The sequence below is a fragment of the Bos taurus genome, chromosome 2 (genome assembly GCF_002263795.3).
Source record: "Bos taurus isolate L1 Dominette 01449 registration number 42190680 breed Hereford chromosome 2, ARS-UCD2.0, whole genome shotgun sequence".
NCBI lineage: Eukaryota > Metazoa > Chordata > Mammalia > Artiodactyla > Bovidae > Bos > Bos taurus.
The window spans coordinates 445,798-470,537 of NC_037329.1; the positions used below are offsets into that span (position 1 = coordinate 445,798).

At 41.8% G+C, this 24,740-nt stretch overlaps 1 protein-coding gene across 4 annotated transcripts in view; it reads right to left on the reverse strand.

Annotated features, from left to right (window-relative positions):
* Positions 1–24,740, reverse strand: part of OCA2 (OCA2 melanosomal transmembrane protein) — a 280,525-nt gene that overhangs the window by 21,380 nt on the left and 234,405 nt on the right. For 3 of the 4 annotated variants that reach the window (XM_024979497.2, XM_024979496.2, XM_059877649.1), the window contains 2 exons: positions 20,563–20,622; positions 19,797–19,901 (listed from right to left, as the gene is read on the reverse strand). The exons of the other annotated variant lie outside the window; for it this stretch is intronic. In XM_024979497.2, coding sequence (XP_024835265.1) covers positions 19,797–19,901; positions 20,563–20,622 — 165 coding nt within the window. The remainder of the gene's footprint in view (positions 1–19,796; positions 19,902–20,562; positions 20,623–24,740) is intronic. 4 annotated transcript variants of the gene reach the window in all.

Sequence of the window (24,740 nt, forward strand, 5' to 3'; positions counted from 1 at the left end):
ATGGACCTAGCAGTCATATGGGCTTCCCTGGTAGCTCAGCTAGTAAAGAATACACCTGCAATGCAGGAGACCTCAGTTCAATTCCTGGGTCAGAAAGAACCACTGGAGAAGGGATAGGCTAACCACTCCAGTATTGGGCTTTCCTGGTGGCTCAGCTGGTAAAGAACCCATCTGCAATGAGGGAGACCTGGGTTCAGTCCCTGGGTTGGGAAGATCCCCTGGAGAATGGAATATCTACCCACTCCAGTTTCTTGCCTGGAGAATTCCATGGACTGTATAGTCCATGGGGTCACAAAGAGCTGGACACAACTGAGTGATTTTCACTTTCACATTCAACACTCATATATAGAACATTCCATCCAATAGCAGCAAAATGCATTCTTCTCAAGCACACTCTGAGCATTCTCCGGGACAGATCATATGTTAAGCCACAAAACAAGTCTTAAGAAATTTAAGAAAAGTGAAATCATATCAATTATCTTTTCTAATTACAATGGTGTGAAACTAAATAACAGGAAAAAAGCTGGAAAACTCATAAATACAGAAATGAATGTTGGAAATGAAGCTACATGCTCCTGAAGCATCAGTGGGTCAAAGAAGATCAAAAGGGAAATTTTTAAAATCTAGACAAAAATGGAAACACAGAACACCAAAAGTTTTTAGATACAGAAAAAATGATTCTAAGAGGAAGTTTATAACAACAAATGACTACATTAAGAAAAAAGATGGACTTGGTGCTCAGCAGTAAAGAATCTGCCTGTCACTGTGGGAGACACAGGAGATATAGTTTCGATACCTGGGTCAGGAAGATACCCTAGAGAAGGAAATGACAACACACTCAAGTATCCTTGCTTGGAAAATTTCATGAACAGAGGAGCCTGGCAGGCTATAGCCCGTGGGCTTGCAAAGAGGTGGACTCGACTGAGCACACACATACACACACTCCCTTGTGGTCTGGTGGTTACGAATCCACCTGCCAATGCAGGGGATATAAATTTCATCCCTGCTCTGGGAAAATTCTACATGCCATGGGAATTCTAAGCCCATGTGCCAAAACTACTGAGCCTGTACAAGTCCATGAAATTCTCCAGTCCAGAATACTAGAATGGGTAACCTTTCCATTCTCCAGGGGATCTTCCCAACCCAGGGATTGAACCCAGGTCTCCTGGATTGCAGGTGGATTCTTTATCAGCTGAGCCACAAGGGATGCCCAAGAATAATGAAATGGGTAACCTATCCCTTCTCCAGCAGATCTTCCCAACCCAGAAATCAAACTAGGGTCTCTTGCATTGTAGGAGGATTCTTTACCAACTGAGCTATTAGGAAGCACTTTTCTATGTATGAGAATATGCAAGAGTCTGCACTCACTGAAATCATTTTGTTGATATGCATCTCACCTATCTGGGGCCAGTATCCTGTGTTTTCACAACCTGAGTTTCCTCATGGCTCACCTTAAGGAGTGGCTACAGTCTGATGGCTGCTAAATGACAGATATTCTTTTCTTTCCTGAGTTTCCTCAAAGCTCACTGACTCACACTGATGACTATGACATCCTTGTTTACTGATATGGCAGGAAATATTCCATATCTCAAAATATTTCATTTCAGGAAATATTCAATTTATCATGCATAAATTACCAATTTTTAACTCAACATCCTGAACAGGAATAGTCATATTTTAATTTGAAAATCATCTGAGAATTCTTCTTATTTAAGCAAATGAGGCTGAAAAGATAGGTTTAAGTTGAGAAAGACTGTCAGGGAATTCTCAGTCATTAGCAGTGTATTTTAGTTTTCCCATACAGTCTCTAAGGCAATGCTCTGGGAAGACTAAAATAACTGCTCACAAAAACAAATCTGGGCTCACATGTAGCTCCCACAACTCCCTGACAACTGTAGATAAGAGAAGAGGAGAAAAGGAGAGGTGGGCAGATATCAAAGGGATTTTCTTCTATGGAAATATTTTTAAAACATTGAAATATTTCCACACGAATTGATCAAGAGCCATCATCTGAGACCCTACCCCTCAACCAAGACATTGGCTGGCATTTCCAGTCATTGGAAATGGTGACAATATCTGCCAGTTTTCTAACCCTGTTAAATAAAATTTCCACACTTGTTAAATCTCATGAACATGCATGCTGTTGACCTGAAGAATGATCCTGCCTAAAGCTGTATTCTTACAGCAGAATCAGGTTTAACCGAAACACAGGTAGTTCTGCAAGCCAGGCAGCAGAAGGTCCAGTCACTGCTCCTGTGTTTTCTCTTCATGTATAATAGCCATAAGTGGGCAAACCTATCTCTACCCTTGGATTGATCTGCCATTTCTATAGTATGTTCTTGGGTTTCCTTGTTCAGTCCTCCAGGAAAATAGCAGAAGTGAGAATGTGGGAATTTCACCAAAATAAAAATGCATATAGAAGCCAGACCTTGATCATGCCACTCCTCAAGACTGGTGCAGTAAGAACTAGGTACTCTAAGGGGTGTTTAGTTGGATCTGGCCCCAGAAATAGCTCAAGAAATCATAATTTATAGAGTAGAAGATGCACTACCCTTCTAAGAATGCCCAAACTCTGTAGGTCCATGTAAGACAGCCCAGACCACAAAGATTCCCTAATGCAAAGCATGAGGCATTGGAGTTCTTTCTACTCCAGCCAGAGGTGCAGAGGGACAATGATGCCCACTGATAACTCATACAAAACCCAATTCCCCCTTTCTTCAACCCACCCCAAATTCAGAGGACCTCTCAACTGTGCAGAGTGAAGATGCTCCTAGTTGGAAGAAGGGATGTGAAATGGGCAGGAGTTATCCTCTCAGGCAGGAAACCTAAATCACCTCCCCAGGACACATTCATTTCATTGCATCTGTCAGAGGCAAGAACTAGTGGGAGATATCTATATACACACAGATTTTTAATAAAGACAATTGGGGGGCTGAAATTGAGGAAATCCCATATCCACAAGGTGTGCAGCAAGGAAGGAAAAGTGATGAATACCTATAATCCACAGGGTGGTAGTCAGGAAGTAATATCCAAGGGAAGCAGAGCTTCTGAAACTGACTGAGCAGGACCCTGTGGAGCTCTGGGGCACAAAAACCCTTCTGTCCCATTCCCTGGGTTCCAAAGTGCAGGTTCAAACAGTTGCTAATCAGGGAGGGTAGGGGATATAGAGATAATGGAGGAGCATTCAAGAAATAGTGCAGCCTTGGACCAGGGTTCTGGTTGCCCCTCAAGGGATACACCTAACAACATTTCTTACTTCTTCAGCCAAACTAAAACTCCCACCAAGTGGAAGATGTTAACTACTTTATGTAGTGTTCATTCCAAAGGTCAGTTTGCCCATTATCACTGATGCCAGAAGATCTCTCAGTTAAAGAAATGCAGGTCCTGCAAGCACCATGATCAGCAATACCATCCCTTGACTATAAAACTCCTCCCATACAACCTCCACTGTGTATTGGGACACACAGTTTTCAGGGCATTAGCCTGCTGTTGCCCCCTTTGCTTGACAAAGCAATAAAGACATTTTTTTCTGTAATACTTCACCCAAAACTCTGTCTCTGAGATTTAATTTGGTATTGGGGTACAGAGGCCAGATTCAGCTTCACATCTGCTGAACTTTGCAGTGTCTCCAACACTAACTCATTCATAACATCTGTCTATTCCCAAGGCCTTCTCAGGGCACACCAGAGTTTCCCAGTGCTGACACATTACACCAGCCTCTGGTGTCTTTGGCCCACAATGACAGTGGATACCAGAAAGAAGAATCCAGAGAAGAAACAACCTCCCTCTGGGGGAACATAGAGAGCTATATATTGGTAAAACCAGCTCTTTGGACACTGAAGAAGAGAATTGAGAGGAATAGATATTACCAGCAGCAAAGAATATTGCAGGCAAAGTTACAAGATGCCCAACAACATGCTAAGGAAAGTGCCACCAGCCCAATTAGAGATGGGGTTATGTCTCAGGTGGCAAGGAGGCCTGGCAGAGAGATGGTATGGCAATATTATCTGTGACTCTCAGAAACATAGTGAGCACTGAGATGCTCAGTTCCCTCAATGAAAATAACAGAGAGTTGCTGGAGGATGATACGCCAAGGGAGATGTAAAGAAAGCTTTACTATGGAAAAACTAACCTATTGCAACTTATGTACCTGTTTAGTCATATTAAAACCCTTGCTAAACATCTTCCTTGTACCAGGCACAATGCTAGTAAATAAGACAATGCAGCTTTAGCAGATGACTACTTTAGCAGACTTATGTGTAAACTATTATGGTACCCAAGGACAAGTAAGGCCCTGCACTGGAAATACAGAACGCATTGTAATGAAAGCATTTAAGTAGGTATTAAAGGAGGCTCTGAGGAACTCTTATATTTGGGGAAGTCTGCTTCATGAGCTCTGGGTCCCCAAAGCAGAAGGCAACCTCATTGTCCCCATCCACTTTGTAGATAAATAGGCATGTGACATGGCCTCCTCCAACCAGACACTTTTACTTGAGAGGTAGGCTTGGAGATTTGATCAGTGTAACAAGGTGTGCTCAAAGCAAAGTGACAGAGGTCCAGATACTCAGGATCCAACAATGGGAGAGGAAGTCCAGGCAAAGCAGCAGAACTTACGGGTCTCATGAAGAAAACCCCTACTCATGGTGTCTTTCAGAAAATCCATGATCTGTATACTATTCTTAGATATACTCCTATTTCTCTTAAACTTACTAAAATGGGTGCTATTTGTCAACTGAAAAAAAAAATCACAAAACCTAAAAGTTGAGAATTATCTTTGAAAACTGGAATATTTCTTGCCATATCAGTAAACAAATGATGTCCCAGTCGCCAGTCATCAGCAATCACAGCCCTCGGGGATGAGCCCTCGGGGAACTCAGGAAAGGAAAGAATACCCACCATCTATAAATAGTAGCCCTCAGACTGCAGCCACTCCCTATGGTGAGCCCTAAGAAAACTTGGAGTCTTGTGAAGTCACAGCATACTAGCTCTAGACAGGTGAGGTGCACATCAGACAATTTATTTCAGTGAACCGACTCTCATATCTTCCCATACATAGAAAAGTGCTAAATTCCTTGAGATATGTGATTTCCTTTCACTGACAATGATCTTTTGATGTTCAGACTACCTGCCTTTTGTTGCAAAATTCTATATAACCTAATTCTTCCCCTAGCTTCCTTGAAGCAATTCTCTCAGGGTTACTTGAGATGCTGTCTCCCGGGCTTGGAGTCCTAAAAGTTTTCACTGAATAGAACCTAACTATCAACTTTTAGGCTGTGAATATTTTTTTTTAGTCCACATGTTTTATTCAGTGTATATTCTTAGGATTTCAAGCCCAGGAGGCAGTATCTCAAATAAACCTGTGAAAACTGCTCCAAAGAGGTCAGGAGGGGGAGCCAGGCTATATGAGTTTCACAACAAAGGACAGGTAATCTAAATGTCAAAAAAAAATTATTGTTAAGCAAAGAAAACCAGACATCTCAAGTTAAGGAATTTAACTCTTCTCCATATATAGGAAGATACAAGAGTCTTGACTCATTGAAATCATTCTTTTGATAGGCATTTCAGCTATCTGGGGCCAGTATTCTGTGTTTTCACATCCTGGGTTGTCTCAGGGCTCACAGTTCACTGTGGAGGGCTATAATCACTGATGACTGTCCCTTGTTAATGCCTTTTGTTAACTAATATGGCAGACAATATTTTGTTTCTCATGTTGATTGCAACTGTTGATTGAAATGCAAATACAACTATATGCATTACAAATAGAAAAATTCCCACTAAAAAGACTTAGGAATAAAATCAGCACCATCCAAATCAGTTAGAGGATGAGATTTATCAGTCCAAGAGATATCAGGAAATAACAGGGGAAAAAGAATCAGAAAAGAAAAAGTATAGGGGGGGCGGTCCTAAGACAGAAGAGGAATAGGACGGGAAGACCACTTTCTCCCCCACAAATTCATCAAAAGAACGTTTAAACACCGAGTAAATTTCACAAAACAACTTCTGAATGCCAGCAGAGGACATCAGGCACCCAGAAAAGCAGCCCATTGTCTTCAAAAGGAGGTAGGAAAAAATATAAAAGACAAAAAAAGAAACAAAAGAGGTAGGGACAGAGCTCCGACTGGGAAGGGAGTCTTAAAGAGAGAGAAGTTTCCAAACAGCAGGAAACATTCTCACTGCCGAGTCTGTGGTGAGCCTTGGAAGCACAGAGGGCAACATAACAGGGAGGAAAAATAAATAAATAATTAAAATCCACAGATTATGAGCCCAACGGTAACTACCCCAGTGGAGAAGCAGCGCAGACGCCTGCATCGGCCACTGGCAGGTGGGGGCTGGGCAGGGAGGCGCGGGCTGCATTGCTTAGAGTAAGGATTGAGCCTGAACGCCCCAAGGGTAATCAGAGTGAACTAGCTTGGGCTAGCAAACCAGACTGTGGGATAGCTACCATGCGAAAAGCCCTAAGACACCACCAGCACTGCGCACAGAACAAAGGACTGAACAGAACTAGCAGGCTGCAGACCATCCCCTTCCAGTGACGGGCAGCCAGAGCCGGAAGGGGGCAATCGCAGCCCCAGAGAGACATTATCTACAAAATTGCAAGCAGGCTTCTTTGCTAAGACTTCGTGGGGTTCTGGACAGTCATCATCCACCTGAGAAGGTGCATCAGTTGTACACCCAGAAAACCGAGGGGCAGGGACGGCAGAGGCGATAAGTCGCAGTGACTGGGCTCACCAAACACCTCATCACCTGAGCTGCTCAGACCTGGGAAGGGCACAAAATGCAGGACCTATGGAGTCTGCGCCTCTGAGGACTACCCGAGTGCCTGAACCTGAGCAGCTTAGACCTGGGAGGTGCATGCAGCCCAGAGCCAGCCTTGGACAGTTCCCAGTGGAGCAACCTAGAGCCTGAGCTGTGTGGGCAGGGAGGGCACATGCACCGTGAGCAGGGGCAGGCCCAGTGTGGCTGAGACACTGCGAGCACTCCCCACAGATGCCAGTGCTATTTGTTTGCAGCATCCCTCCCTCCCCACAGCACGACTGAACAAGTGAGCCTTAAAAAAAGTGTCCACCACCACCCCCCTTGTGTCAGGGTGGAAATCAGACACTGAAGAGACCACCAAACAGAAGAAGCTAAAACAGAGGGAACTGCCTTGGAAGTGACAGGTGCAATAGATTAAAACCCTGTACTTAGTACCGACTACATAGGAAGGGGCCTATAGATCTTGAGAAATATAAGCTGGATCAAGGAACTATCCGAAAATGAACTGACACCACACTGCCCACAACACCAGAGAAGGTCCTAGATATATATTTTACTATCATTATTTATTTCTTTTAATTTTTAAGTCCTCTATTACTCCTTTAATTTTCATTTTTATAACCTATTATTACTTTGCAAAAAAAAAAAAAGAGAGACAGAGAGAGACCTATTTTTTTAAAGCAAACTTCATATATATATATATATATATATATATATATTTCTCAAGAGGCAGATCAGGTGGTCTGGTATTCCCATCTCTTTCAGAATTTTCCATAGTTTATTGTGATCCACACAGTCAAAGGCTTTGGCATAGTCAATAAAGCAGAAATAGATGTTTTTCTGGAACTCTCTTGCTTTTTCCATGGTCCAGTGGATGTTGGCAATTTGATCTCTGGTTCCCCTGCCTTTTCTAAAACCAGCTTGAACATCAGGAAGTTCACGGTTCACATATTGCTGAAGCCTGGCTTGGAGAATTTTGAGCATTACTTTACTAGCATGTTAGATGAGTGCAATTGTGTGGTAGTTTGAGCATTCTTTGGCATTGCCTTTCTTTGAGATTGGAATGAAAACTGACCTTTTCCAGTCCTGTGGCCACTGCTGAATTTTCCAAATTTGCTGGCATATTGAGTGCAGCACTTTCACAGCATCACCTTTCAGGATTTGGAATCATTCAACTGGAATTCTATCACCTCCACTAGTTTTGTTCGTAGTAATGCTTTCTAAGGCCCACTTGACTTCACATTCCAGGGTGTCTGGCTCTAGGTCAGTGATCATACGATCGTGATTATCTGGGTCATAAAGATCTTTTTTGTACCCCAGACACATATTAATCAAATTAACAAAGATCGAACACAAATAACAAATATTAAAAGCAGCAAGGGAAAAACAACAAGGGAATTCCCATAAGGATAACAGCTGATCTTTCAACAGAAACTATGGCAAGACATAGTTAAAGTGATGAAAGAAAATAACCTACAGCCCAGATTACTGTACCCAGCAACGATCTCATTCAAATATGAAGGAGAAATCAAAAGCTTTACAGACAAGCAAAATCTAAGAGAATTCAGCACCACCAAACCAGCTCTACAACAAAGGCTAAAGGATCTTCTCTAGACAGGAAACAAAAAAATGGGTGTATAAACTCAAATCCAAAGCAATAAAGTAAATGGCAATGGGATCATACTTATCAATAATTACCTTAAACGTAAATGGGTTGAATGCCCCAACCAAAAGACAAAGACTGGCTGAATGGATACAAAAACAAGACCCTATATATGTTGGCTACAAGAGACTCACCTCAAAACAAGGGACACATACAGACTGAAAGTGAAGGGCTAGAAAAAGATATTCCATACAAATAGAGACCAAAAGAAAGCAGGAGTAGCAATGCTCATATCAGATACAATAGACTTTGAAATAAAGGCCATGAAAAGAGACAAAGAAGGACACTACATAATGATCAAAGGATCAATCCAAGAAGAAGATATAACAATTATAAATATATATGCACCCAACATAGGAGCAAAGCAATATGTAAGACAAATGCTAACAAGTGTGAAAGGGGAAATAATAACACAATAATAGTGGGAGACCTTAATACCCCACTTACAACTATGGATAGATCAACTAAACAGAAAATTAACAAAGAAACCCAAACTTTAAATGATACAATAGACCAGTTAGACCTAATTGATATCTATAGGACATTTCACCCCAAAACAATGAATTTCACCTTTTTCTCAAGCACACATGGAACCTTCTCCAGGATAGATCACATCCTGGGCCATAAATCTAGCCTTGGTAAATTCAAAAAAATTGAAATCATTCCAAGCATATTTTCTGACCATTATGCAGTAAGATTAGATCTCAATTACAGGAGAAAAACTATGAACTTTCCCCTTAGCACAATCTCTTTAACAAGTGGTGCTGGGAAAACTGGTCAACCACTTGTAAAAGAATGAAACTAGAACACTTTCTAACACCATCAGATCAGATCAGTCTCTTAGTCGTGTCCGACTGTTTGCAACCCCATGAACTGCAGCACGCCAGGCCTCCCTATCCATCACCAACTCCCAGAGTTCACTCAGACTCACGTCCATCGAGTCAGTGATGCCATCCAGCCATCTCATCCTCTGTCGTCCCTTTCTCCTCCTGCCCCCAATCCCTCCCAGTATCAGAGTCTTTTCCAATGAGTCAACTCTTCGCATGAGGTGGCCAAAGTACTGGAGTTTCAGCTTTAGCATCATTCCTTCCAAAGAAATCCCAGGGCTGATCTCCTTCAGGATGGACTGGTTGGATGTCCTTGCAGTCCAAGGGACTCTCAAGAGTCTTCTCCGACGCCACAGTTCAAAAGCATCAATTCTTCAGCACTCAGCCTTCTTCACAGTCCAACTCTCACATCCATACATGACCACAGGAAAAACCATAGCCTTGACTAGACGGACATTTGTTGGCAAATTAATGTCTCTGTTTTTGAATATGCTATCTAGGTTGCTCATAAGTTTCCTTCCAAGGAGTAAGCGTCTTTTAATTTCATGGCTGCAGTCACCATCTGCAGTGATTTTTGAGCCCAGAAAAATAAAGTCTGACACTGTTTCCACTTTTTCCCCATCTATTTCCCATAAAGTGGTGGGACCAGATGCCATGATCTTCTAACACCATGCACAAAAATAAACTCAAAATGGATTAAAGATCTAGACATAAGACCAGAAACTATAAAACTCCTAAAGGAGAACATAAGCAAAACAGTCTCCGACATAAATTACACCAGGATACTGTATGACCCACCTCTTTATACAGAGTGAAGTAAGCCAGAAAGAAAAACACCAATACAATATACTAATGCATATATATGGAATTTAGAAAGATGGTAACAATACCCCTGTATACGAGACAGCAAAAGAGACACTGATGTATAGAACAGTCTTTTGGACTATGTGGGAGAGGGAGAGGGTGGGATGATTTGGGAGAATGGCACTGAAATACGTATAATATCATATATGGAATGAGTCGCCAGTCCAGGTTCGATGCACGATACTGGATGCTTGGGGCTGGTGCACTGGGACGACCCAGAGGGATGGTATGGGGAGGGAGGAGGGAGGAGGGTTCAGGATGGGGAACACATATATACTTGTGGCAGATTCATTTTGATATTTGGCAAAACCAATACAATATTATAAAGTTTAAAAATAAAATAAAATTAAAAAAAGAAAAAAGAAGAACTGTAAAAAATAAATAAATAAAAAATAAAAGCAAAAATAAACAAATGGGACCTATGTAAAATTAAAAGCTTCTGCACAACAAAGGAAACTATAAGCAAGGTGAAAAGACAGCCTTCAGAATGGGAGAAAATAATAGCAAATGAAACAACTGACAAAGAATTAATCTCAAAAATATACAAGCAACTCCTGCAGCCCAATTCCAGAAAAATAAACCACCCAATCAAAAAATGGGCCAAAGACCTAAACAGACATATCTCCAAAGAAGACATACAAATGGCTAACAAACATATGAAAAGATGCTCAACATCACTCATTATCAGAGAAATGCAAATCAAAACCACAATGAGGTACCATTTCACGCCAGTCAGAATGGCTGCGATCCAAAAGTGTACAAGCAATAAATGCTGGAGAGGGTGTGGAGAAAAGGGAACCCTCTTACACTGTTGGTGGGAATGAAAACTAGTACAGCCACTATGGAGAACAGTGTGGAGATTCCTTAAAAAACTGGAAATAGAACTGCCATATGACCCAGCAATCCCACTGCTGGGCATACACACTGAGGAAACCAGAATTGAAAGAGACATGTGTACCCCGATGTTCATCGCAGCCCTGTTTATAATAGCCAGGACATGGAAGCAGCCTAGATGTCCATCAGCAGACGAATGGATAAGAAAGCTGTGGTACATGTACACAATGAAATATTACTCAGCCATTAAAAAGAATACATTTAAATCAGTTCTAATGAGATGGATGAAACTGGAGCCTATTATACAGAGTGAAGTAAGCCAGAAAGAAAAACACCAATACAGTATACTAACGCATATATATGGAATTTAGAAAGATGGTAACGACAACCCTGTATGCGAGACAGCAAGAGACACAGGTGTATAGAACAGTCTTTTGGACTCTGTGGGAGAGGGAGAGGGTGGGATGATTTGGGAGAATGGCATTGAAACATGTATAACATCATATGTGAAATGAATCACCAGACCAGGCTCGATGCATGATACAGGATGCTCGGGGCTGGTGCACTGGGATGACCCAGAGGGATGGTATGGGGAGGGAGGAGGGAGGAGGGTTCAGGATGGGGAACACATGTAAACGTGTGGCGGATTCATTTTGATATTTGGCAAAACTAATACAATTATGTAAAGTTTAAAAATAAAATAAAATTTTAAAAAAGAAAAAAGAAAAAAAAAGAGATTTAAAAAATAATTCTTAAAAATGATTGAAAATAATAAGAAAAAGATAAAACAAGCAGGGGATCAGATCAGAGATGAAGAGAGACTCTACACAATATGAAAGAAATGACCATTCAGACAAGACATAGATAAGGAATCTCTAATGCCCAATCCAATGGCATAGTACTCACAGAAACTGTCCTGAATTGTCAGTTTAAGTAGATAAATCCATAAAGTGATCCGTTCTATCGGAATTTACTGTTTAGAGAAGGGATGGTGAATCTAAAGGAGCTCTAACAACAATTGGCACGCTTGTACATGTAGATGTGTAGAACTCTGCTCTCACACATGGCAAACTAGTCACATGCTAGTTCAAAAGGACACTTTGGGGATATCTAAGTATGAAATCCTACAGACCACACCCCTGACCACTCCCAAAATGAGAAAGAAGTGGAAAAAGACAGACAAGTAAAAAAGAGGGAGCAAGGGACAGTTGTGTAAGACCTCAGTGACCACCCAGCTCTCTGTGCCAGATACTACCCAAGCTCCTGCAATTGGGCAGGGCCATGGGATCACTTCCCATGCAAGGACTATAACAGGTCACATCTGATGCTACTTCCAGACTATGGCAGAAACCCAAGTGGCCCTCCTCTGAGGCAGCCACTGAATGCTGAGAGATCTGTGGGATGCAGGAAGCTGTCTGCCAGCTGTTCATGAAGCTGCTGTTTTTTTTCTCTCATAAGTTAGTTTCCATCCCACGTTGACTCACACAAACCACGATCTTTCCATTAATCCTTTCATAGTAATATGCCTCAGATATATGAGCTTAGTCCCCTCAGGAGAGGGAAGGACAGAATAATATTGGGGTTGAGAGAAGGAATAGAGAATATTACATTCATTTATAATATTTTATTTCTTAAAAACAAAACAAACAAGAAAACCTGAGGCAAAGGGAATAAATTTTCCTCATTTTGGGGGGTAAACATACAGATATTTGCTATACTATCCTCTGTTATTCCCTTGACGTATTTTTTTTTTTTTTTTTAGTTTAAATTTCAAGTAACTTAAAATTTAGAGAAGAAAAATACCAAAAGTGTCATATTTTTAGAAAGTAGAGGAATCTAAATTTTCAATGACAGGGACCATTTTGTTCAGTCCAAAAGAGGTTCTGGATCCTGAAACCTGGAAGCCATCCAGATGGTAGGGTGCATTGGCTCTGAGCATACTGGCTTTGAGGAAATACAGGTGAAGTTTTACTGATGAAACCCTCCAGGCTGCAGCTGCAGGTTCGGGATACACCCTATTTCAACTAAGAAAGGAATTCACACACAAACTGATCTGGCACCTCAAAGCCCAGGACCCTGTTGCTTTACCCTGCCTGAGAGGTACTTCTGCCCCTGGCCCTCTGTGGGACCACAGTTATTGATAGCACCCACTGAGCAGGACCAATACATTCAACAACATCCAGATGACTTCTCTATCTCAGGACTTCATGAACAAATAAAAACAATGAGGATTAACTCAGAATTACCAAGCCCAGACCATGGGAGAACAATAGCTTGTTTACTGGAGCATCAACCCAGCAGACACTGTGATTTCAAGCAATATGTGGTAATGAAGAGTCCCAGTCACCCTAAGGTCCTGTGAGAGAGGTGTAGCCCTCAAGGTCACAAGAACAAGAGAGAATACTCTTGTCTAGGATCCAGACATAAGAAGTGTTCACATACACCCAGCACACCTGTGACCCCAGGTGCTGTGACAGGACTCCAGCTTCCTTTTCTCACCTTTACACTGTCATGCCAGGGATTGACAATTCTGCCCTAAGTTGAATATCAGTGATGTCAGAAGACACAGCAGGAGCAGGGCACAACAGCCTTGTAAAAGGCCTGTAATATGGACCCTTGATCTCTGCTTGTGTCGAGATCACACAGAGAATTCAAAATCCTCTCCAGGCCATAGCATCAGAAGCTACCCTGAAAGTGAAAGTGAAAGTGTCAGTCACTTAGTCATGTCCAGCTCATTGCAATCCCATGGACTGCAGCCTGCCAGGCTCCTCTGTCCATGGGATTCTCCAGGCAAGAATACTGGAGTGGGTTGCCATTTCCTTCTCCAAGAAGCCACCCTGGACAGTTAAAATAGATTCTGCCTTTGTACGAAAAAAGATTAACACCTTCAACCAGCCTCTGTCTTTAATGTTTTCCAATTGTTTTTAATGTTTTCCAACTGTTTTTAATGTCTTCTGGTTTTCTTTCAATGTTCAGGTTGGGGCAAGTTGAGTGTGAAGGGAAGGAAGTTTTTATAAGGCAGGGGCAGCGTTGGAGTGAGGGACCAACCTGCTCTTCCTTGAGATCGTATAACTGGTTATGGTCTGGGTATAGATTAGAATACTCCACAAGATGGCAGAGAAGAAGAATGTGCACTTGTCACCTCCTGTGAAAACTCCAAAATTACAACTCACTGCTGAACAACCATTGACAGGAGAATGTTGAAGTGAAGTGAAGTCGCTCAGTCGTGTCCAACTCTTTGTGACCCCATGGACTGTAGCCTATCAGGCTCCTCCGTCCATGGGATCTTCCAGGCAAGAGTGCTGGAGTGGATTGCCATTTCCTTCTCCAGGGGATCTTCCCAACCCAGGAATCAATCCCAGGTCTCCCGCATTGCAGGCAGACGCTTTACCGTCTGAGCCACGGATCCCACCAAAAAAAGATATCCCATGTCCAAGGGCAAAAGAGAAGCCCCAGCAAGACATTAGGAGGGGCAAAATCACATTTAGAATCAAACCCCATACCCGCCAGAGACACTCAGACAAACAAAACGTGCTCACCAGGAGACCCCACAGAGACTGAGACAGACTTGCTTTTGAGTGTTTGAGTATCACCTGCAGAGGTACAGGTCAGCAGTGGCCTGCCGCAGGGGCAGGGGCTCTGGGTGCAGCAGAGCTGGGTGTGATATAAGTCCTCTTGGAGGAGGTCGCCATTAACCCCACCATAGAGCCACCAAAACTTACACAGGACTGGAAAAACAGACTCTTGGAGGGAAAACCTTGTACACAATAGGACCTGAGAGAAAGGATCAGTGACCCTACAAGAGACTGACCCAGATTTGCCTGTGTGTGTCCAGGAGTCTCCAGCAGAGGTGTGGGTTGGTGGTGGTCTGCTGCAGGGTTGAGGGCACTGAGTGAGACAGTACATGTATGGGACCTTTTGAAGGAGGTCGCCATTATCTTCATTACCTCCACAATAGTTTGGTCTCAGGTCAAACAACAGGGAGGAAACACAACCCCACCCATCAACAGAAAATTGGATTAAAGATTTACTGAGCATGGCCCCATCTCACATGCTAGTAAAGTAATGCTCAAAATTCTCCAAGCCAGGCTTCAACAATTCGTGAACGATGAACTTCCTGATGTTCAAGCTGGTTTTAGAAAAGGCAGAGGAACCAGAGATCAAATTGTCAACATCCGCTGGATCATCAAAAAAGCAAGAGAGTTCCAGAAAAACATCTATTTCTGCTTTATTGACTAGCCAAAGACTTTGACTGTGTGGATCACAAGAAACTGTGGAAAATTCTGAAAGAGATGGGAATACCAGACCACCTGACCTGACTCTTGAGAAATCTGTATGCAGGTCAGGAAGCAACAGTTAGAACTGGACATGGAACAACAGACTGGTTCCAAATAGGAAAAGGAGTACATCAAGGCTGTATATTATCACCCTGCTTATTTAACTTATATGCAGAGTACATCATGAGAAACGCTGGACTGGAAGAAGCAAAGCGGGAATTAAGACTGCCGGGAGAAATATCAATAACCTCAGATATGCAGATGACACCACCCTTATGGCAGAAAGTGAAGAGGAACTCAAAAGCCTCTTGATGAAAGTGAAAGTGGAGAGTGAAAAAGTTGGCTTAAAGCTCAACATTCAGAAAACGAAGATCATGACATCCGGTCCCATCACTTCATGGGAAATAGATGGAGAAACAGTGGAAACAGTGTCAGATTTTATTTTTCTGGGCTCCAAAATCACTACAGATGGTGACTGCAGCTATGAAATTAAAAGACACTTACTCCTTGGAAGGAAAGTTATGTCCAACCTAGATAGCATATTCAAAAGCAGAGACATTAATTTGCCAACAAAGGTCTGTCTAGTCAAGGCTATGGTTTTTCCCGTGGTCATGTATGGATGTGAGAGTTGGACTGTGAAGAAGGCTGAGTGCCGAAGAATTGATGCTTTTGAACTGTGGTGTTGGAAAAGACTCTTGAGAGTCCCTTGGACTGCAAGGACATCCAACCAGTCCATCCTGAAGGAGATCAGCCCTGGGATTTCTTTGGAAGGAATGATGCTAAAGCTGAAACTCCAGTACTTTGGCCACCTCATGCGAAGAGTTGACTCATTGGAGAAGACTCTGATGCTGGGAGGGATTGGGGACAGGAGAAGGGGACGACAGAGGATGAGATGGCTGGATGGCATCACTGCCTCGATGGACGTGAGTCTGAGTGAACTCCTGGAGTTGGTGACGGACAGGGAGGCCTGGCATGCTGCGATTTAGGGGGTCGCAAAGAGTCAGACATGACTGGGCGACTGAACTGAACTGAACTGAACTGAGCATGGTCCCACCCATCAGAACAAGACCCAGATTCCCCCACAGTTAGTCTCTCCCATCAGGAGGCTTCAATAAGCCTCTTATCCTTATCCCTCAGAGGGCAGACAGAATGAAAACTACATTCACAGAAAACTAATCAAACTGATTACATGGACCACAGCCTTATCTAACTCAATGAAACTATGAGCCATTCCATAAAGGGCCACCCAAGACGGATGGGTCATGGTGGAGAGTTCTGACAAATTTTGGTCCACTGGAGAAGGGAACGGCAAACCACTTCAGTATTCTTGCCTTGAAAACCCCATGAACAGTATGAAAAGGCAAAAAGATATGACACTGAAAGAACTCTCCAGGTCAGTAGGTCCCCAATATGCTACTGGAGAAGAGTGGAGAAATAAATCCAGAAAGGATAAAGAGACGGAGCCAAAGCAAAAAGAACACCCAATTGTGGATGTGACTGGTGATGGAAGTAAAGTCCAATACTATAAAGAACAATATTGCATAGGAACCTGGAATGTTAGGTCCATGAATCAAGGAAAATTGAAAGTAGTCAAACAGGAGATGGCAAGAGGGAACATTGACATTTTAGGAATCAGTGAGCTAAAATGGACTGGAATGGGCAAATTTAACTCAGATGACCATTATATCTATTACTTTGGGCAAGAATCCCTTAGAAGAAATGGACTAACCCTCATAGTCAACAAAAGAGTCTAAAATGCAGTATTTGGGTGCAATCTCAAAAATAACAGAATGATCTCTGTTTGTTTCCAAGGCAAACCATTCAATATCACAGTAATCCAAGTCTATACCCCAACCAGTAATGCTGAAGAAGTTGAAGTTGGACAGTTCTATAAAGACCTACAAGAAATTCTACAACTAACACCCAAAAAATATGTCCTTTTCATTATAGGGGACTGGAGTGCAAAAGTAGGAAGTCAAGAGATGCCTGAAGTAACGGGCAAATTTCGCCTTGGAGTTCAAAATGAAACAGGACAAAGGCTAGCAGAGTTTTGTCAAGAGCATGCACTGGTCACAACAAACACCCTCTTCCAAAAACACAAGAGAAGACTCTACACATGGACATCACCAGATGATCAATACCAAAATCAGATTGATTATGTTCTCTGCATCCAAAGATGGACAAGCTGTATTCAGTCAGCAATAACAAGACTGGGAGGTAACTGTGGCTCAAATCAGAAACTCCTTATTGCCAGATTCAGACATAAATTGAAGGAAGTAGGGAAAACCACTAGACCATTCAAGTGTGACCTAAATAAAATCCCTTATATTTATGCAGTGGAAGCGATAAATAGATTCAAGAGATTAGATCTGATAGACTGAGTGCCTGAAGAACTATGGATGGAGGTTCATGACATTATACAGGAGGCAGTGACCAAGACCATCCCAAAGGAAATGAAATGCAAAAAGGCCAAATGGTTGTCTGAGGAGGCCTTACAAATAGATGTGAAAAGAAGAGAAGTGAAAAGTAAAGGAGAAAAAGAAAGATATACACATCAAAATGCAGAGTTCCAAAGAATAGCAAGGAGAGATAAAGCCTTCCTCAGTGATCAATGCAAAGAAATAGAGGAAAACAATAGAATAGGAAAGACTAGAGACCTCTTCAAGAAAATTAGAGATACCAAGGGAACATTTCATGCAAAGATGGGCACAATACAGGACAGAAATGGCATGGATCTAACAGAAGCAAAAGATATTAAGAAGAGGTGGCAAGAATACACAGAAGACCAATACAAAAAAGACCAGATAACCACTCACCTAGAGCTAGACATCCTGGAATGCGAAGTCAAGTGGGTCTTAGGAAGCTTCATTATGAACAAAGCTAGTGGAGGTGATGGAATTCTAGTTGAACTAGTTCAAACCCTAAAAGATGATGTTGTGAAAGTGCTGCATTCAATATGCCAGAAAATTTGCAACACTCAGCAGTGGTCACAGGACTCGAAAAGGTCAGTGTTCATTCTAATCCCAAAGAAAGGAAATGCCAAAGAATGCTCAAACTACCACACAATTGCACTGATTTCACATGCTAGCAAAGTAATGCTCAAAATTCTCCAAGCCAGACTTCAACAATACATGAACCATGAACTTCCATATGTTCAAGCTGGATTTAGAAAAGGCAGAGGAACCAGAGACCAAATTGCCAACATCTGTTGGATCATAGAAAAAGCAAGAGAGTTCCAGAAAAAAAACATCTACTTCTGCTTGAGTGACTAAACCAAAGCCTTTGTGTGGATCACAACAAACTGAAAATTCTTAAAGAAATGGTAATACCAGACCACCTTACCTGCCCCCTGAGAAATCTGTATGCAGGTCAAGAAGCAACAGTTAGAACTGGACCTGGAACAAAAGACTGGCTCCAAATCAGGAAATTAGTAGGTCAAGGCTATATATTGTCACACTGCTCATTTTACTTATATGCAGAGTACATCATGCAAAATGCTTGGCTGGCTGAAGTACAAGCTGGAATCAAAATTGCAGGGAGAAACATCATCACCATTATGGCAGAAAGTACAGAAGAACTAAAGAGCCTCTTGATGAAGGTGAAAGAGGAGAGTGAAAAAGCTAGCTTAAAACTCAACATTCTGAAAACCAAGATCATGGCATCTTGTCCCATCACTTCATGGAAAGTAGCGAGAGTTTTCACTTTCTTGTGCTCCAAAATCACTGCAGATGGTGAGTGCAGCCATGAAATTAAGATACTTGCTCCTTGGGAGAAATGCTATGACCAACCTAGACAGTATATTAAAAAGCAGAGACATTACTTTGCCAACAAAGGTCCATCTAGTCAAAGCTATGGCTTTTCCAGTAGTCATGTATGGATGTGAGAGTTAGACCATAAAGAAAGCTGAGTGTCAAAGAACTGATGCTTTTGAACTGTGGTTTTGGAGAAGACTCTTGAGAGTCCCTTGGACTGCAGGAGATCCAACCAGTCCATCCTAAAGGAAATCAGCCCTGAATATTCACTGGAGGGACTGACACTGAAGCTAAAACTCCAATATTTTGGCCACGTGATGGGAAGAGCTGACTCATTGGAAAAGACCCTGATGCTGGGAAAGATTGAGGGCAGGAGGAGAAGGAGATGACAGAGGATGAGATGGTTGGATAGCATCACAGACTTGATGGACATGAGTTTGAGCAAGCTCCAGGAGTTGGTGATGGACAGGGACACCTGGCGTGCTGCAGTCCATGGGGTTGCAAAGATTCAAACATGACTGAGTGACTGAAGTGAAGTTTCTTTAAAGAAACAAAAAAGAAAGACTGTCTTTTCCATGAGAGGTGGCAACTCCCAGTCAGACTGACCCTAAAAAAACCAGCCATCCTGGGATTCACTACCCACAGCAGCTATAAGGCCTTAGCTCCCAGCTGCTGTTTGGGATTCATCACATCTGTCCCCTAAACCTGTGAGCACAGCCTAGGGACAGGGCTCACTCTCAGCTTTTTTTGAAAGGAAGGGTGAGCCCAGGTTGTGTGAAAGTGAAATCTGGGTCCTCATCACATGGAAGATACTTTGACTCACCATAGTAGCAGTGAATGGGATGTTGTCAATCAGGGAGGATGTGATGCCTGAGACCCAGACCACCAGGATGATGGCAGCTGTAAGGCGCTGATCTTCGGGGACCATCTGAAAGCAGCAGATAAAAGTAGGACTGTTTACCATAGCTGCAAAAATCATACACACACACACTGAGGATTTGTTGGTAGGACACGGGGGACTCCAAAGAGATAACAGGGCTCCTGTTCCTTCCTCTTCCACACAGGAAACCAAAGGCGACTCTGGTGTACAAACAGCACTATCTGGACTTTTCCAACACCTACCAGGAGCCTGGGACAGAGTCTATGAGTAATTCAGAGTAGTAACTCCAAACCATGCTCAAACCAACTAACCCTTGGATCAGTGTGGGGTGAGGGGAGTGCGGAAAGCAGAGTGTCCCTGTTCCTGATGACCTGATGGGACACCAGATGCCACACTAGGCACACTGACCTCACTTCCTGGCAAAATCCTTGGGTTAAGAACTCTGTGCATCACTTACTCAGACTACTGTTTCAATTGTTCTCCTTCCTAGAAAGGTTTCAACTAAAGGCTAATAGAAAAATTGTGAGCATCTGTAATTATATATTCCTTGAAAAAAGTCTCTTTTCATCTCTAGCCTACATAGGCTAAAACAGGTTCCCTGTTATATTTTTTACATAATGAATGAGATCTATTCTAATATTTTTTTCTTTTTTTACAAAAATCAAAGGAATGGTGGCTGGAGCACATTATATTTCAGTATTCAATGTACCTTTATTAGCAAAGCAGTCTGTTCTCCAACATATTCTATTAAGTGGAGATGTGCCAATGCCTAGAAGAAATAAATGTATGATGAGAATCAGTTTTAAACTGAGAAGAAATGCAAAGGCTTAAAAACATATCTTTAAAATGAAAGTAAGTGAACATGGGCTCTCATTGCTTATAAAAGATCAAAGACACAGTCTAAATAAGTTACTCTCATATGGATACTGAAGATTCTTCAAGATGAGAGCAGAGTGGCACTGGGAGGAACTTCTGCCAGTTCGCATTAATACAAACATTAATTTGTATTAGAGTCCATGTTAAATTTAAATTTGGATAGAAAGCCATTTCTTTTTAAGACCACTGTGGGGAAGACCTTCAAGAGGGCAGAGTAGTAAGACACGAATATCACCTTTCTCCCCACAAATACATCAAAAATACACCTGCTTGTGGAACACCTCTTACTGAACACCAACTGAGAGCTGGCAGAAGACCTCGGACTTTCAATAAGGACAACTTATCTCCGCAAAACAGGTAGGGTGAAAGAAATGAGAAAAGAGACAAAGGAATCCAGATGGGACCTGTGCCTCTGGGAGGGAGCTATGAAGGAGGAAAAGTTTCTGAACACTTGGAAACCTTCATGGGCAGGCACATAGGAGAGCTTTGGAGCCTCAGAGGTGAGCACAGCAATCGGTGTGCAGAGGGAAAAGGGAGAGAACTCTGCACAGAGGTCAGTGCTGGCCAGTTCCCACTAGTTTGAGATGTTGTCTGCATGTACACAGGGCAGGTGGGGGCTTGGTGCCAGGGCTCAGGCTTCAGAGGTCAGATCCCAGGGATAGAACTGGGGTTGCCTACCACGAAGACAGTCTGAGGGGGCTAGTACTACATAGCTGGGGAAGTCAAGGAAAAAGCCTGGGCCTGCCACAAAGGCAAGAGATCATTATCTCAGGGACCCTCAAATTTCACGAGGTCACAGATGACAGGACCACACCTCTGCAAGTGCCAGAGACAAGTGCCAGCGGCAGTACAAACTGCAACTGTTATCTCTGACCCTAGAAGTGAGTGTTTCAGGCACCGCCATTGCCACTGAGCTGTGAGCAAGCACAGGTCACTGCCCATACCTTCCAGGGAGCTTGTGCAGCTTGGCACTGCCAAGGGACCCATGACCTGGAGCCAACTTCCCTGGGAGAATGCAGTTTGCCTCAGGCTTCTGCCACCACAGGCACTACCAACACTTCCCAATTGTGTCTGCTGTTTCCCTCCCTCCCCTGGCGTGAGTGAGCAAGTGAGCCCTAATCAGCCTCAGCCGCTGCTTTTGCCCCTTTTGTCCGGACAGGGAACAGACAATGGAGGGCGGCCTACAAACAGTAGGACAAACAGAACTTGGACAAAAGCAAAGCTGAGCACCAGGAGCTGTGTGACCAAACAAGATGAAGGGAATTTGCTCATGCAGTGACAAGAGTAGTGGAGTAAATCCTTGCAATTGTCTTGGTAAACTCTGCATCTGTGGAATATCTCAGTAGACAATGAGTGTTCCCATATTTGAAGCTGTGGAATTCAGGGGCAACTGTGAACTTTGGAAGCAAGTACAAGGTAAAATAATGCCAAATCAGAATCTGAGCTGGCCCCACAGTGCCCACAGCAGGTCTAGAGATGTTCCTAGAAATATTGGAGGACGTCCTGAGAAGATAGATTGGCTGGAGCCTCACTGTGGGGGCAAGGAAACTGACAGCTGAGGCCACAGGAAAATTGTCTTCTTACTACCACTCTTTATCTCTCTATGTATATATGTAATTTTTTTCATTTTGTTTTTTATTGTTGATTTTTTAATTATTGTTTTTTACTTTTTACTTTTTATTTTTTTATTTTCTTGCACATTATTTTTAAATAAATGTATTTTATTTTTCCCCTATTTCTACTGTACTTTTTCATTATATTGCATTTTTTCTATGTTTTTATCTTTTTCTTTGTTTTACTTTGTTTTTAATCTTATTTTTAACTATATTTTATATTTCTCTATTTTTACTTTACTTCCTTGTTGTATTTTTCTCTTGTTTTCTTCTCTGTTTTGTTTTTACATTTTTTCTTTTGTTTTATTGGTGTATATGTTTCATGCTTTATTTGCCTTTTTTTAAGTTTACTCTCCACATTTGATTTCATCTTGGTGCTATGTTTTTGCTAATTTATCTTTCAGTGTTTTACATTTATGGGTTTCTTTTTTGGTTCAATAGCTCTCTTCTTTTTTGTTTCCTTTTTTTTCTTTCCTCTTCTTTTTGTGAGTTTGAGTGTGCATTTCTTTGTGTGTTTTTGTTTAGTTTTGTTTAGTTTACTATATTTCTTGTGGTTCTGTCTACATGTTATTTTCTTGTTTGATTGATTTTTTTCTTTTTCTTTATCTTCTGTGCCAAGTAGTTCGTGGAGCCTTGGTGCTCCAGCAATGGGTTGGACTTGAACTTTTAAGGTGAGAGACCTGAATCCAGGATGTTGGACCACAAGAGAACTCCTGACCCCATGGAATATTAACTAGAGAAAGTTCTTCCAAAGGTCTCATCCCAACACTAAGACCTGGCTACACCCAACAGCCAGAAAGTTCCAGTGCTGGACACCTCATGCCAAACAACTAGAAAAAAGGAACACAACCCCACCCAATAGCAAACAGTATAGCTTGAAGCTATACTAAGCTCACAGACACCACCTCCCCTACAGAAAAAAAAAAAAAACACTGGATGCACCACTGCCCATTAGAGGGAACAGATCCAGTTTCACCAATCAGAACATAGGCACCAGTTTCACCCACCAGGAATCTATTCAAGGCACTGATCCAACCCCACCCATTAAGGGAAGACTCCACAAGTAAGAGGAACTACAATCTTACATCCTGTTGAAAGGAGACCCCAAACACAATAAGTTAAACAAAATTAGAAGACAGAAAACTTGCAGCAGATGAAGCAGCAAATTAAAAATCCACAAGACCAAACAAATGAAGAGGAAATAGGCAGTCTACCTGAAAAAAATTCAGAGTAATGATAGTAAAAATGATCCAAAATCTCAGAATGGAGGCACAGATAAGTAGAATTGATGCATGGATGGAAAAGATACAGGAAATGTTTAAAAAGGACCTAGAAATAATGAACAATCAGCAATGAACAACACAGTAACTGAAATAAAAAATACACTAGAGAAAACTAATAGCAGAATAACTGAGGCAGAAGAATAGATAAGTGAGCTGGAAGATAGAATAGTAGAAATAACTGAAGCACAGTAGAATAAAAAAGAAAAAGAAAGGATGAGAAGAAATGACAACAGTCTTAGAAAGCACTGAAACAACTTTAAGTGCACCAACATTTGAATTACAGGAGTCCCAGAGAAAGAAGAGAAAAATAAAGGGCATAAGAAAATATTTGAGGAGACAATAGTCAAGAACTTCTCTAACATGGGAAAGGAAATAGCCACCCAAGTCCAGTAATCCAAAAACAGTCCCATACAGGCAAACTCAAAGAGAAACACACCAAGACACATATTAAGCACAAACAAAAATTAAACACAAACACACAAAAATATCAAAAGCAGCAAGGGAAAAGCAACAACATACAAAGGAACTCCCATAAGGTTAACAGCTGATCTTTCAGTGAAAATTTGTAGGCCAGAAGGAAGTGACAGGCTATACTTAAAGTGCTGAAAGGAAAAAAAAAAAAAAAACTACAACTAAGATTACACTACAAAGCAAGGATCTTGTTCAGATTCAATGGAGAAATCAAAAGCTGTACACATTAGCAAAAGTTAAGAAAATTCAGCACCAGCAAACCAGCTTTACAATAATTGCTAAAGGAACTTCTTTAGGCAGAGAACACAAGAGAAGAAAAACACCTACAAATGCAAACCCAAAACAATAAAGTAAATGGTAATAAGATTGGACATATTAATAGTTACCTTAAATGTTAATGGATTAAACACTCCAACAAAAAGACATAGACTGGCTGAATGGATACAAAAAGCAAGACCTAGATGTATGCTGTCTACAAGAAATTAACTTCAACCTAGGGACACCTACAGACTGAAAGTGAGCCTGGAAAAAGTTATTCCATGCAAATGGGAATCAAAAGATAATTGGAGTACTATAACTCATATCAGATAAAATAAACTTTAAAATAAAGACTATTACAAAAGACAAAGAAGAACACTACATAA